General features: G+C 40.0%; 1 protein-coding gene across 14 annotated transcripts in view; it reads left to right on the top strand.

Moving 5' to 3' along the window:
* Positions 1 to 15,961, top strand: part of Nt5c2 (5'-nucleotidase, cytosolic II) — a 130,715-nt gene that overhangs the window by 96,435 nt on the left and 18,319 nt on the right. For 8 of the 14 annotated variants that reach the window (XM_036171738.1, XM_036171718.1, XM_036171782.1 and 5 more), the window contains 2 exons: positions 1,973 to 2,046; positions 12,675 to 12,733. Coding sequence is in view for 4 of the 14 variants with exons in the window: in XM_036171682.1 (XP_036027575.1) it covers positions 1,973 to 2,046 (74 nt within the window). In the remaining 10 variants the exon portion in view is untranslated. The remainder of the gene's footprint in view (positions 1 to 1,972; positions 2,047 to 12,674; positions 12,734 to 15,961) is intronic. The other 6 variants (XM_036171682.1, XM_036171728.1, XM_036171692.1 and 3 more) reach the window with 1 other exon arrangement.

Genomic DNA, 15,961 nt, shown 5'->3' with positions numbered 1-15,961 from the left:
TTTTGTTTTTGTTTTTGTTTTTGTTTTTCCTTTTTTCAAAGACAGTTTCTTTGTGTAGCCTTGGCTGACCTGGAACTGTGTAGATCAGTCTGGCCTCAAACTCACAGAGATCTGCCTGCCTCTTCTGGGTTTAAGAGCATTGCCAACATACCTGCTACCACCCCCCAAAGATACTAGATTTTCTTAGGGAAAGTCTAAGTTTTTTATGTAACACTTCTGTCAGAAATTAACAGATTTATTAAACTAACTTATGTGTGGTAGCAGTTATGTCCATGAGATGCAAATGATTTTCATGTTTTTCAGGAAAATACAGTTTTGCATTTAAGTCTTCAATTGAATTATTTTAAGCAAATCTTTGAAAACTTGTCCTTCTTTAAAGCTGTCCATTTTACTATAATTTGTAACAAAGAATATGTTTGTGAAGAAGTCTTTGAAAGTGTGTGTGTGTGTGTGTGTGTGTGTGTGTGTTTGTGTGTTTGAGACGTAGTCATATGTAGTCTAGGCTGGCCTTGAACTCATTACATAGTTGAGAATGACCTTAAACTTCTGCTTATCCTGCTTCCACCTGGGATTACAGGTGTGTGCTATCATGCCTGGTTTTATGTACTGCTGGGGATTGAACCCAGGTTGTTGTGCTTGGAGGATTTTTGTTTTGTTTTAATTTTAGACAGGGTGACACCATATATCCCAGACTGACTTGAACTTGAGATTGGCCTGCCTCAGACTTCTAAATGCTCCTTCACACATGGCTTACTTTCTTTTTATTTGTTTATTTACTTGGGCTTTCGGTTTTTGTTTTTTGTTGGTTTTGTTGTTGTTGTTGTTGTTGTTTTTGAGACAGGGTCTATATGTAGCTCAGGTTAGCCAGGAATATGTGATTGCCTTAGACTCTGCCCTCCTGGGGTTACAGGAATGCATCAGTATATCCAGCTATTTATTTTTTGTTATGTTTTCCAGTCTGGCTTTGAATTCCTGGGCTCCAGTGCTACTCTAAGACCTTTTGATTACTTGACCACTGGGCCTGCCTTACCGCTGGGCCTGCCTCACCGCTGGGCCATACTGTTAGAAATCTCCTCCTACCCCTTTTATCTAAATGGAAACAGATAAATAGCAGAAAAGAAAACCCAGTTGAAAAATAGGCAAAGAACCTGAATAGACTTTTCTCTCAGGAAGATACATAAATTGCCAACAGATACATGAAAAAGTATTCAAAATCACAGATCATCTAAACAAGAAGGTTCAAATTAATTAGACATACAAGGGTGTTGCATAAGTTGTTATATCCACAGTGGAAAATAGCACTAAGTTTCCCAAAGAAATTAAAGTAATCCAAGTACCTTATAAACCAGTGGTACCTTAAAGAAAATGAGATCACCTACCCTGTAAAGATGCCCTCCAGTGTTCATTGCATCATTATTCAAATAATCAAGATAGAGAAACAACCACAGTATTCAAACAACCACAGTATTCATCCATAGATGTAGGGTGAATATGAACTCTGTATACACATATTATTTAGCTTTGAAAAGGAGATTCTACTGTGTGCAGCTTCCTAGATGAACGTCAATGACACTGTGCTGAGTGAATACACCAAATACAGGTAGAAATACTGCATGATTATCACTTACATGTGAAATTGAAGAAAAATATGCAAATAGATGATATAGAGAGTAAACTAGTGGTTGGGAGTGGGATCTGTAACTCCAGTTACCTAGGAGGCATTTGTCTAGGATCTGTATGTTCACTGTGAGCACGGGGAAAGGTCTGGTGTACTAGAGGGGCAGAGGAGAGAGGAGGGAACTAATCATAGGGTATGTTTAAGTTGTCAGACACCAGTAGTCACTGTGTATATGTAACATCAAGTCACCATGTTAAAGCCCTTAAGTCCATACCATAGTGTCAAGTCAGCAGAAAATAACTTCATTGAACTTCAGTGTTAATCCAGATGCAATTTTCTTATTCTCTTGCATAGGGTGTTTGTGAACCGAAGTTTAGCCATGGAAAAAATAAAGTGTTTTGGTTTTGATATGGATTATACCCTTGCTGGTGAGTACTAATTTTTGATTTTTTAAGAATTGCTGGTTTTGGTACAACATAGTGGGTCCATGGGCAGTTCAGTAATCACTTGTTCATGTAATGATTTATTTGTCAGATTGTCTTTCCATTGAGATACGTGAACACTGAAGTTACCCAGTATTCTTGAAAGTCGGTTCCTGAGCTTATATAGATAGTTAGAAAAAGTCCTAATGTTACTTTAAAACTCGTAAAAAAAAAAAAAAAAAAAAAAAAAAAAAAAAAAACAACTTTTTGGTAAAATTATAGGTTAATGAGCACATTAATGTGTGTATCTGGGCATTTTTTGGCTCTTATTCTTTTAAGCTGTTCTTCAAAAGTAGAAAAAATGTTTGAGACAAGTATTACACTATACTCCAATCTGGCCTGGAACTCATGCAGGCTGGCCTGGAACTTGCATGGATCTTTTGCATCAGCTTCCAAGTGCTGGGATTAAAGGCTTGTGTCATTGCCCAGCTTTAAAGATAAATTTTGGGGTTCCTCACTCTGCCATAAAGTTATTTATTAAAGTTTTAAATATTTTACTATTACGGATCAGAGTGGGGGTTGTAAGCATGCATCACCACACCCAGCAACAGTTTTTAAAAACTCCATTTCCATGTGGGTTTGATTGTGGTGCTAGTGATCAGACCTAGCGCCTGGGTCATTGTGGGCAAATGCTGCAAGACTCCAGCTTCAGGTTTGCTCTTTTTTAAAGAGAAGATTTGTTTTAGTTTTAGTTAAAAGTACGTATATGTGTTTGGGGTGGGATGCACATGGAAGCAGGTGACCACCAAGGCCAGAAGAGGTCATCAGATGACCTAGGCCTGGAGTTACTGTGGTTGTGAGCCCCCTTCCTGCTTTGGGTGGTGGAAACTGAATTCAGGTCCTTACAAAGAGCAGTGCACACTCTTACCCATTTGTCCATTTCTCTAGCCCATGAGTAGTTTATTCTTAGACAGATAGGATGTGTGTTCATTTCCCATCAAAATGGTTGAATGAGCCTTGCTCAGTGTTACAGTCTCCTTAAAGACTAACTAACATTGTGTCCTTTCTTCCCTTCTGTCTCTGAGATATAGTTGAAATGTTATATCTCCTCAGAATTTAAAATATTGACAGCTTGTCAGGATATCCTTTAACTTAAAAAGTGACCTGGTGCCGGGTGGTGGTGGTGCACACCTTTAATCTTAGCACTCAGGAAGCAGAACCAGGTGGATCTCTGTGAGTCCGAGGCCAGCCTGGTCTACAGAGCAAGATCTAGGACAGGCACCAAAACTACACAGAGAAACCCTATCTCAAAAAACCAAAAAACAAAAAAAAGTAGTAGGTTTGAGAGATCAGGTTGAGTACCTTTATGTGCCTAACACTTACAGGTATAGTTATGATATTCAGAGAAAAAAATCTTCCAAATTTTCTTTTAAAAAATTGTCTTTAGATGTGGCAGTGTGCTCTTGGAGCCTCAGCACTAAGGAAGCCAAGGCTGAAGGATTTGTTGAATCCAGAAGTTTGAGACCATCACAGGCAGGGGTAGTCCTATGAGATCCCTCTTTTAAAAAAAGTTAAATATACAAAACTTTAAAATGTAAAAGTTGCTTCCCTGAATGATTGTCATTAAAAGTAACTGAGTAACTTTTGACACTGTTAATACACATAAAAGCAAAACAAAAACGCACATATTTGAAGTTAGAAGACTTTTCATTAGAAAATTGTTCCGTGAAATACAGTGATAAAATAAAAGAGGTATGTGTTTGTTTGTGTTTGTCTTTAAAATTTGAGTGTTTGGGTAAATACTTTTAGTATGTATATATGTGTGTATGACAGGATGGGTCTTGCTATCTGGCCTGGCTGGCCTTGAATTTATCTTTCCTCAGCCCTCTCAGGGCTGGCCTACTTGGTGTGAATCTATATTCTTTATGAATCATTTTTTGTATGGTTCTGACACCTGGTAAATTCCCTCACGGCATTAAAAATTTTGCTTATGTTTATGGGTGTTTTTGCCTGCATGTATGTCTCTGTACATGTGTGCCTGGTGTACAGGGAGGCCAGAGGAGGGAATTGGATTGCCTGGAACAAGAGTTAATAGACTGTTGTGAGCTTTGATGTGGCTGCTAGAAATCAAACTCGGTCCCTCTGGAAGAGCAGCAAGTGCTCTTACCCTCTGTAACCTCTGAGTCACCCTAGCATATCCTCCTCCCCAGAGCATTTTGTAATATAGTTGCAGGGCTTGTTTGTTTGTATGCTTTTAAGACAGGGTCTTCCTGTGTATCCTAGAACTTAGTACACTGAGAAGTCATTAGCCTGCAGCTTTGTGTGCAGTTGGAGCTGGACTTGGACTTGTTGCAAACCCCCTGCCTCTGCCTCTGCCTCCTGAGTGCTGGGATTACAAGTGCTACCAGACCAATCTTAGTTGTAGCTTTGGATAATCTGTATATTTATTGGCTTGTAAGTGTCTCAAGGGCAAGGGTTTTCCTTTTCTATATTTATATTTAGTATAAAATGTGTTATATGGTACCTGCTAAATAAATACTAACTTTGAATGCATGTGTTCTAGTCTGTTCTCTAGTCAAGTGATTCTTTGTTAACCTGTGGGTCATAACTCCATTGGGGGCAGCATAGCAGATATTAACATTACAGTTCATAACAGTAGCAAAATTACAGTTATGAAGTAGCAATGAAATTTTATGGTTGGGGGTCAGCACAACAGGAGGAACAATATTAAGGGTTGCAGCATTAGGAAGGTTGAGAACCACTGATCTAGTCTGTTTGAACCCTCATATTTTGTTCTTATTTTAGAATTTTTCTGATAAGACAAATCCTTTATGTTACTATATGAATTATTAAAACAAATCAAAGCACCACAACAAAACCCCTCCATTAAAGGAACCACTGTGTGGATGGCTTAGGTCAGTATAGTGGTCTCAGTGCAAGCCTGAGGACCTGAGAGTGCTGTCTTTCTGTACCCTGGGAATATGTGTTACCCCCATTGACTAATAAATAAAGCTGCATTGGCCTATGGCAAGGCAGGATGGAGCCAGGCAGGACAATCCAAGAGAGATCATTAAAGGAGAAAGTAGAGTAGGGAGACACCAGCCCACCACTCAAGGAGCAATAAGATGCCAGCAGATTGATAACGCCATGGCCACAGTCACATGGCAACAAATAGATTAATAGAAATGGGTTGAGTTAATTTATAAGAGCTAGCTAACAAGAAGCCTGACCCATAGGACATATAGTTTGTAAATAATAATAAGCCTCTGTGTGTTTGCTTGGGACCAAGCGGCTGTGGGATGTGGATGCTATTGTTTCCACAGAAGATGAGACCCTGCATTAGCCTCCTAAGTGTTGGGATTATAAACTTGTGCCACCACACTTGGTTGGCACTGACTTTTAAAACTCATAGAGAGAATTTAAACCTAGATCGGTTTCCATTTTTCATGTGGTCTAAAATTTCAAGACAATGAAAATTGTCCAGCAGTCTCTAGATATCAATAAGAGATGCAAAACAAAACAGAAACCTGAACAGCAAACAACAAACCATCAACCTCCTGTTTTCTAGGTTTTGATTTAGGGTCTCCAAATGAAAATCTTGCTTGGAACAAGAATGCTCTTTCCCCACCTTTGAATTATAGTCCTTTCCTTAGAATGTAGCTAGTGTTGGTGGTTTGTCTTTTCCTTGCACTTACGTGTGTGTGTGTGTGTGTGTGTGTGTGTGTGTGTGTGTGTGTGTGTGTACACACCCAGGGATATATTTGTGTTAGTTAAGTGTTCTATCACTTAGCTTATTTTTAGTCCCATTTAGTCCTAGCACATTTTTAAAAAATGATTTTAATTGAAATAGAATTACATAACTTTCCCCCTCCAGCTCTTCCCAGCTACCTCAACCCTCACCTTCCCCCACTCCCCGTGTGTCACCCTCATTTTCAAGTTGATTGACTCTTTTTCCTTTATTATCATTAAATACAGTATACACATGTGTGTGTCTGTGTGTGCACAGATACATAAATACAGCCTGCTAAGCCTGTCTGTGTTGTTGAGTGTATGGTTTTAGGGCTGATGACTCTGCGTTGGACGCCTGAAGCTAATTCTCCTTCCCCAGCAGTCATTAGTCGCCTGTAGTTCTTGGTCTAGGGTAGACCCCACAGAAATTCCCACTTCCTTGTTAAGATACTCACTGATACTGCCGCTGTTCCAGGTTTGTTTATGCAGCCATTTCTAGAAGAGACTGACTGTAGACTTCCTGGTCTTCCGGCTCTTAAAAGTCTTCTGCTCCCTCTTCCTCTATGTTTGATGAGATATAGACACAGAAGCTGTGATGTAGATGTATTCTTTGGGGCTGGACTCCTCATGATCTGTTGATCTCTGCATTGTCTCGTTGGGGTTTTCCTGTGATGGTCTCCATTTGCTGTAAAGAGAAGCTTCTTTGATGAGGGGTGGCAGCTATACTTGGCTCTAGGTATAAGGCTCACCTTTAGAGTATAGTAAGGAATTTATGCTGGTCTAGCAAAGTGGTGGTATCAGAGCCTTTTCTGATGTTGATGACTTCACCAGCCCTGGGAAGATGGCTTGTGATTTTCCTAGTGTTGAATGGGCCTTACATCCAGTTAGACAGCATCTGGTTACCCCTGACACATGCGTGACAGAGGCTGCACTTGGCAGATACCTAGTCACGCTGCTAATTGCCAGAGCTCACGGGTGTGGCCACTGGGTAGGACTGTTCAGTTGCTTCTCTCCTTTGGTAGCTTGTGACAAAAGAGGTTTTCATATCAGATCCAGCTTGAATTTGAGTCTTGTTTTTTGTTTTTGTTTTTTTAAGATTTATTTATTTCAATATGTATACAGCATGTATGACCAGAAGAGGGCACCAGACCTTATTACAGATGGTTGTGAGCCACCGTGTGGTTGCTGGGAATTGAACTCAGAACCTCTGGAAGAGCAGTCAGTGCTCTTAACCTCTGAGCCACCTCTCCAGCCCAGAGTCTTGTATTTTACATGTTCAATGTCTTCAGCAATAGGGCCCACCCTCAACCCCTGAGAGGCAAGCAAGGCATTAATACTCTCTATTGCTTTGAGAATCATTTGGACTACTCCGACCAACCATTTATTTAAAAGGAGGTTTCTCCTAACTATTATGGGGGCTTTGTTAGTTTATGGGTCTGTGGGGAGTAGTCAGCCCAAATAGTTTAACTTCCTTTAAGATACACACATTTATTAATTCTTTGGGAATTTAATATACTGTATTTTGATCATACCCACCCCACAACTTCTCTTAACTCTTCTAGCTTTATCTCCAACATTCACCTTCCTACTTCTTTATAAAAAAAAAAAAATAGCCCAGTGAGTCCAGTCTGTGCTGCCCTCATAGTCATAAGTATGAAGCCATCTACTAGAGTGTGGTTGACCTGTCAAGGGCCACACTATTAAAGAAAATTGACTCTCCCTATCCAGAAACCATTAACTGTCAGTAGCTTCACAGGTTGGGGGCTAGTGAGCCCACCTTCTACATGCTAGAATGTTGACTAATCAATTTCTACTTAGAAATAATCTTTAATGAAGTGTCTCACTATATACCTTAGTTCAAGTAGTTTAAGAACTAACATAAAATTGTGTGCATTTTCTCAATTAAAAAAAAATCTCCGGGAGAGACTAGTGTCTTAGTCATTGTTTTATTACTGTGAAGAGACATAGTGACCAAGGCAAGTCTTATGAAAGAAAGCATTTAATTGTAGACTTGCTTACAGTTTCAGAGGTTTGGTCCGTTATCATCATGATGAGGAGCATGGCAGCCTACAGGCAGACAGTGGAACAGTAGCTGAGAGCTACATCTTGATCCATAGGCAGAGAGAGAGAAGAGGGAGGGATGGGGAGAGAGAGCCAGTGAGCACCTGGGCCTGGCATAGGCTTTCGAAACTTCAAAGTCCACCCCCAGTGACACACTTCTTCAGTAAGGCCACACCTACTCCAACAAGGCCACACCCCTAGTGCTTTTAATCCTTTCAAACAGTGTTGCTCCCTAGAGACTAAGCATTCAAATATATGAGCCTATGGGTCCATTCTTATTCAGACCACCACACGTAGAAAATATATTTGAGCTACTGCCCTTGTCTATTTATATGCCTGTATCAGTAAGTTGCTATGGATGAAATCCAATTATCTCAAACCTAAGTACTGTAAAAGCATCAAAATAAAGCTATTAAAGAGTACCAGGGAAGAAATTAAGAAAAGCCAACCCCTGATAATCCTGCTGCTAGCCGAAGCATCTCAGGACTGTTGATCATTAGCCTCTAATAAATACAAACTAGATACACTCTGATTTCATTTTATTGTTACTGGAATGGACTCAACTTTCTTGACATTTAATGAACATTTTTTCATGCTTGTTTACTTGGACTGGAGTCCAGGGCACCCATCATGTTTCTGTCAGCAATTGTCTATCCTCACCAGACTCACGGCAGTTGAGAGGAAAACAATCAGAAGGAGAGGCGGCATGCTGCCCTACAGATGTCTCAAGTCACAGTGCTTTTCTCCCCTTTCTGGTATTAATACATAAATTTTAGTATTTCTAAACTTTGTTGTTGTTGTGAGGAGACAGTGATGGGGTCTCTTCCACAGCCAGCCTCAAACTCCTTATGTGGCCAAGGATGGATGACCTTGAACTTCTGGTCCCCTGCCTCCGCCCGGTCTTGAAACAGCAGGCTCCTCTGTCACTCAGAATGTTGTGCCCACAGCCTCATGGAGGGATCAGGGTTAGAGGAAAATGATTGTTACTGTATTGCAATGACCGCACCCGTTTATTTCTAAAACTTCCAGGATACTTTGTGGTTTCTGAAGAGTGAACTTACTTCCATCTGTATTTTCAGCTTAAGTACCTGAGTTTTATTTACTTAAGACTCTTTGAAGGAGATAATAAAAACATTTCAAAAAATAGGATTACTTGATGGAATCAGTACTTCTTAAATTTTTTATTCACTTCTCCTTTGTACCTGAGAGTTTTAAACATGATATTGGATACATAGATCTCAAATATTGGGATACAAATAATTTACTGACAATAAGTAATGAAAATGATTTTAAAATACTTATTTGTATAAATTTATTGAAGGCAGGCAAATTTGTATTGCTTGTAAGAGAGATGTGGCTGAATATTCATTCATTCATTCATTATGTATTTGTTTGTTTGAGGTGGTCTCACACTGTAGCCCTTGCTGGCCTGGAACCTCTTATATAGACCAGGCTAGCCTTGAAACTCAGAGATCTGCCTGCCTCTGCATTCTTGGTATTGGGGTTAAAAGCATATACCCTATTTGCCTTGGCTGAATATTTAACACTGTAATATGTAGAGCATATTCAGTGTTTTTCATATTGATGGATATTTTGATTTAATAATCATCAATGCTGAGAACACTGCTTCACATAAGTACATAGTACAAAGTGGCAGAAGTATGTTTAGGACAGTTTCAGAAATTGTTGGAAAGTCTGTCCTAATCTCAAGTCAAAATAACATTTTAAGATCAAGTCAGCAAAAGAATTTTAAAATAAAAATTCTAACTAAAGCCATCGAACATTCGATATGTACATGCTGAGAAACTATGGTAGGAACATATTAAAAGTCTTTATTTTGGGGTTGGGGATTTAGCTCAGTGGTAGAGTGCTTACCTAGCAAGCATAAGGCCCTGGGTTCTGTCCTCAGCTCCAGAAAATTAAAAAAAAAAAAAAAGTCTTTATTTCTATAGTTAAAATTTCTAAAAGAACAGAAAACTTTGTGTGTACAGTAAAAACACGAACTTAAAGTGTATATAGTCTCATAGCAGTGTGCTGTGTGGTGTAACAGCATGCACATGGAAAGTGCACATGCCATGTGTTTAGAACACGTATGTGGTGAAGTCTTCTTATGCAGTATGGGTGGCCACTGACTAATATACCTCAGGTGCATCACAGTTGACTTTCGATTGACATTTGATCATTGTGAATTCAGAAACCTTTAGTGTTGCCAAGTTTTTCTAGCCTCACATCCAGTTATACAACTGCAGATGGTCAAAAGCTATGCTTAGAAGCTGTCACCTCAAATATAAGCTAGCACATTATACTGCATGGACCTGCTTCAGCTGGCAGACCACAGGCTGGCTCAAAGAATGTGTGTTTAATTGGGTTATGTTTTAAAACTGAAAGATGAGAGATTTGAAAGCTAAGTTGGCAGTAGCCGCTTTTTGTTCTCTCAAACAAGTCAGCACTAGCTGACTAGCACTTCTTCATCCAGGCAAGACACGCCCACCCCATCACTTCACAGGCTCATGTTCATTCTCTTCCTGTGACAGAGGTGGGGAGATGTTAGCCGAGTCTGAATGTCAGGGATGTTGTCAGGTGAGCTATGTCAGAATCAGTTACCTTCACCAGCCTGAAGGATATGTAGTTTTAAAGGGACAGTTTCCTGGGCTGAGTTAATGAGTTAATTGACTTCTTTTCTGCCCTGTCTATACTTTTAAAGACATGTTATCTTCTGAAACTTAAAAACACCTGTATGTGTATCCTTGTAGTATAGCATGAGCTGTGAGTGCCTTCAGACTAAAGGCTATTTGTTTTTGGAAAAAATGCATTGATTTGAAAAATATCAATTAAAAACAGTACTGAAGATACAACGTCCTGAGACTTGTGTAGATTCTCTGAGGAAAAAAAAAACCTTAAGTTATTCTTTTTCCTTTTTTTTTAAAATAAGCGTTCTTTTAAACTCCTGTTTGTATGTTTGCTTGCTTGCGTGCCTTATGTTTGTTAAAGTTTTATTAGTATCCCTACCTGGCCAGTGCTCACTGTATAGACTTGGCTGGCTTTGAACTTAAGACAGTCCTGCTTCAGCTTCTCACGTACTACCAGTACATGTATGTGACATCGTGTCTGGCTTAATACATTTTAAAATATGTATGCATGTGCCTGTGTGAATGCTTCTTATATGGGAAACAGAGGGGAAGGGGAAGAGGTGTTGGAGGTCCTGGAGCTAGAGTTACGGTGATGTGGGTACCAGGACCTCAACTTAGGGCTCTCTGGAAGAGCAAGAAGTGCTTTTAATTGCTGGACCATTTCCCCTGCTCCCTGGCTTGGTACTTTTAGGCAAATAAGTCCCTTAATTACCATTTAATTTTGATTTTCAAGAACGGAAATATTGGCAGTATTTTAAAGCCCACTTATTTACTTACATATTTAGTAGGTTGGATTACTAAATGTGTCCCATGGTATCTAGCTTCTTTATTTTTATATGCAAATTGAAACTGAAGTAGTTTAAAGAAACTTCCAACTTTTTAGATTGCTTGTAATTTCTGGGGTTAGAGAAAAATTGTTGCCTGTGTCTGTTACTGGGTTACAACAACTACAACAGTTGCTTGGGTAGTCCTGTATAGTAGAAAAGGTCCTCTGAGAACTGCCTATGTGGACATTTCCTCTTTCAGAAACGCTCGTCAGTGTGTTTTCTAGTTATAATTACAGAGGACTGATGCCATATAACCTAATAACTAAATAGAAAGAATGTTAATGTTGATTTCACGTACAGTCTAAAGGCAAATGACTCTTCTTGGGTGGTCAGGCTGCATTATTGCATTTCATATTGTCTGGTAGTAATGGTTTCTCCTAGTTGCAAAGTCTTTAGTATTTTTAGGTACTACGTTCAATCATTTATGCTATTCCTATGATTACCATCTCCTTTTTACATAAAAAGCAAACAAAAACCTACAACCCAGGACTTAGAGGAGTCTGGGGACAAGGACTACCCATAAAAGTGAGACATAAGGATATACACATGTGTACTCAACTCAGTTCTTTTGGGATGTTTGTTTAACCATGAAATCCAGTATTATAATTCTGCTTACTGAGCAGAAAATACACATTGACAAAATGAAAAGTTTTTAAAATTTTTCTTTTATTCCAGATGTAGACATTGTTAGATTTTTAGCAGCATGCAGTTAATGTGGTGCGTATCCAGAGGACAGAGTTAGGTGTTGAAAGGTAGATGATTGGTACAGGGAGATTCAGCATAAGTGGGTACTTGAAAGCAAGATGGGGTTGTTTTGGTTTTTGTTTACTTTACTTAAAGTAGTCTTATGTGATGTAGTCCAATTTAAGTACCATTTATCGGTCAGTTTCTATAATAGTAACTTGAAAGCTGCTAAAGAAAATGAGGCTGAGCGGTGGTGGAGTACACCCTTTAATCCCAGCACTCAGAAGGCAGAGGCAGACGGATCTCTGGGAGTTCAAAGTCAGCCTGGTCTACAGAGCTAGTTCCTGGACAGCTAGAACTGTTACAAAGAAATCCTGTCTCTAAAAGCCAAAAGAAAAACAACAACAACAAAAAGACTGTTTTGGCTTAAAATTTTATTATCAGGAGTTGTTCCTAACTCAGGGTGCCACAGAAAGAAATAATACACAATACTTACTCTTATTTTCAACGCTGTGTTTTTCTTATAGCCAATTAGAGTTCATTTTAGTGATGGTTGGAGGATTCTAGATTGGAGGGCAGTGGTAACTCCTATAAATACCAATTTCCAAATGTTGTCTCTCCATTCCAGCTCCTCACAACAGTTTTAAAACCAGCTTTTGTTTTTGTTTTGTTTTGTTGTGTTGCTTTGTTTTGTTTTTAACAGGAGAGCCAGTGTAACTCCTTCAAGACTGGAGTGGCACATACTACCTGCGTCTGCCTCATGTGAGTTCTCCTTTTGGCAGCAGTCCCCCGCTGGGCTAGAACCTCTCTACAGAGGTCTGCCCTTTATTTTTCTGAAATCTGTAAGCTACTACACAGTGTGTGTTGGTGACGGTGGTAAAAGATGCATAAGCATTCCAAACTCCTGGCAGAAACTTTGCTTAGTCAAGGAGCATCGTCCACTGACATCAACTCTGCTTTGGTTGGGTGAACAGCTCCTACTCCGCAGACCACAGCTTCATCCCCACAGCGTGCAGATATTTTTGAAGAGCTGTTTTTCCTTGCAGATTATTGAGTGAAGAATATCTTTAAATGCGCTCAGCAGCTTCAACTTTCAAAGCTTTGCCTGTTCTCTTTATAATCTTGTTACATAACCTGAGAACACTGTGTGCTGTCCTAGTGGCTGAAGGGGGGGTTGTTTGTTTGTTTGTTTTGTTTTTCCTGTTTCTTTTGAACTCTGGCCCTTAAAACAGTTTCTTTCTGCTTTCAGATTTTGGGTAAATTGGGCTAGGCCACAGAATTTCCTCAGAGAATAAGTGAGCAGTTAATGTGAGATCATTACGCTGAAGTTAGACCTTTTGCAGCTATGGGAAGGCGTAGATAGAACTGCGCAGTCTGAGGGGATAGATTGGTCTCTGCAGGTATCTGTGGCCAGTTTAAAGGGCCTGCTGGTGGATTGGGGGGATGCATTGGGTTTTTTTTTTTTTTTTTTTAATTACTTTTTTAACCTTTTTTTTTTTTTTTTTTTTTTTTTTTGAGACAGGGTCTCATTAAGCAGCCTCGGGTGACCTAGAGCTTACTATGTAGAGCAGGCTAGCCTTGAACTCATGGAGGTGTGCCTGCCTCTGCCTTGAGTGCTTCTTTATCTTTAGAGGAAGGTAGCACTGCATATGCTTCAGGACATTTTGCAACCAGATCAGAATATATGAGTTTACTCCCAAGGGGCACTTAGAAGACCCTCTAAAGCCCTACTCTGCATTACAGTTGTGCTTCTACAGCTGGGCCTGTGTTAGGGAGCTCTCTGCAGATGAGTAGTGACCTGGGAGTATGCACTCTGAAGTGATGACCCAAGAAGCTTGTGAGGAGATGTCAGTAGCTTGCCTGTCTTGCTGATTAACACAGAGCTTGGTGAATAGTCAGTCTTGTTAGAGAGGAGCTTGACTCTGATGAATCCATTTCTGCCCGAGACTAGGCGGCCTGTCTGTTCTGGCCCAGTTGGGAGAAATTAGAAGAGTAGAGCATGCTCTAGCATCCAGGCGTACATTTTGGCGGCCTGCAGAATCTAGACGTTCATAGCAATAGATACAGACGCCAACACAGAGTTTCTCAGACCTGGTGCACCTGAATTCCAGCTCAGGTCAGCCAGCGGGGGGATACATTACGGCCCCACCTTAAGACAAAGAACTACAGGCAGCTAATGACTCCTGGTAGAGAATTACCCTCTCCCAGGGGTAGCCCCCTAAATGATTATCCAATACAAAGAAAGTATCAGCCTTGAAATCATATTCACACAAGCCGTACTGAACAGACTCAGTAGGTTGAATTTATGTATTTCTGTATTTGTGTGTATATATATATATATATATATATGCAACAACAAAAGTAAAGAGGCCATCAGTTTTGGAGGAGGTGGGGAGGAAACATGGAGAGTTTGGAGGGAGGACAGGTAGGGGAAATTATATAATTACATTTTAATTTAAAAAATTTAATAACAAAAATTAAAATGTTAAATTAATTTGACCTTCAGTTCAAATTATCTCATGGACATAATTTTCAGTGACAAATTAATCCATCATAACTCACTGACCACAGAAAACTGTCAGTTTAGGGATGAGTTTGGGAGAGTGGGGAAATAATAAAGTTTAGTTTTAATCTTTAATTTGATGGCATATTCAGCAAATCATCCTTCTTGAAATATTAATAATTGAAAAATATTTCACATGGGCCAAATCCTAGAAGACAAAAGGTCAGCTGTACTGGAATTTTGTTTCCTTAAATAGTTTTTGAAGTAAGTAAGATTTTCATTAGAATGGCAAAGTGATTTGGGGTGCCATCACGGCTGGGGAAGACAGGTGAGAAATGCTGGGTTTTGCTGTTGTTTTTCTCTGTGTTAATCAGTCAGCATCAGAAGCACCAGGCCTTACTGGTCACCAGCTCTTATTCTGTGATACATGTGAACATGTAGTACTTCCTTAGCTCCGGGGTACATCATTCAGATCTGGAATTATACATTGAAGGCTTTGAGGGGCATAGTAGAGGGAGAATAAGGTAGACATTACGAGAGGAAAGAGGTCTAGCTGCTTTTAAAACTGTCCAGAGTTAGTGTTAGCATTCCATCATTCTTCCCTCTGGGGCTGCAGTGGCACAGGCTGCCTGTGTGGCTCTGACGAGCACAGCGCAGCAATCTCCTCAGAGTTTGTAGCATCTTGTAGCACGGCAAAGTGTACCAAAGGATTTTGAAAGGCCAGCTTTAAAACTGTTTTTCCATTTGACCGTTGAAAATAGAAGAATAGACCATTATACCGTGTGTTTTAAAGGTACAGAGGCATGTGGATATTTCCTGCCTTTCTTGTCTTAGCCATTCAGTTCCTGGCTTTGGAGACAACCGATATTAGTTTCTTTTATGTATTTCCAGAAAATGCTCTCTAAAAGATCATTTTTGCAAGAAGAAAGATGAGTTTTACTCTTTTTGTTTTTGAGCTGAGGATCGAACCCAGGGCCTTGTGCTTGCTAGGCAAGCGCTCTACCACTGAGCTAAATCCCCAACCCAGAGTTTTGCTCTTTAAAGTGTTAGTATCTGAATGAAAAAAAGAAATAAAAGGACATGGCTGCTCCTACGGGATTGAGGTGAAGGTTTATCATAGATACAGGGGGAGCACAGGAAGAGTCTAGAGTGAACATGAGCAGTCAGCTGGTTCAGGCCATGTGATGAGAAGGGAGAGGAAGAGAAAGGAGGCTAGGAGACCAGAAGACCAGAGACCAAAAGGGGGGAAAAAAAAAAAAGTTGGAGTAGCCAAAATGGCTGTGTTATATAGTGTATGGAGAAGAGCAGCTGGGGAAGGGGCTAACTTAGTCCCTGGGCTGGAGAGTTCAGGGTAGGGGGTGGGGTATGCCAGCCAGGAGGACTCTGTAGCAGTGGGGGACTGAGGGAGACTGGCCACCAGAGTCCACTTTGACCTGTTATAGGCACCTCAGTTAGCAGTTAGATTTCAGACCTAACAGTACCAGTTT

The sequence above is a fragment of the Onychomys torridus genome, chromosome 1, assembly GCF_903995425.1.
Source record: "Onychomys torridus chromosome 1, mOncTor1.1, whole genome shotgun sequence".
In the NCBI taxonomy this organism is placed as follows: Eukaryota; Metazoa; Chordata; class Mammalia; order Rodentia; family Cricetidae; genus Onychomys; species Onychomys torridus.
The sequence above is the reverse complement of the archived record's forward strand: the minus strand, read 5'-3'. Positions and strand labels throughout refer to the sequence as shown.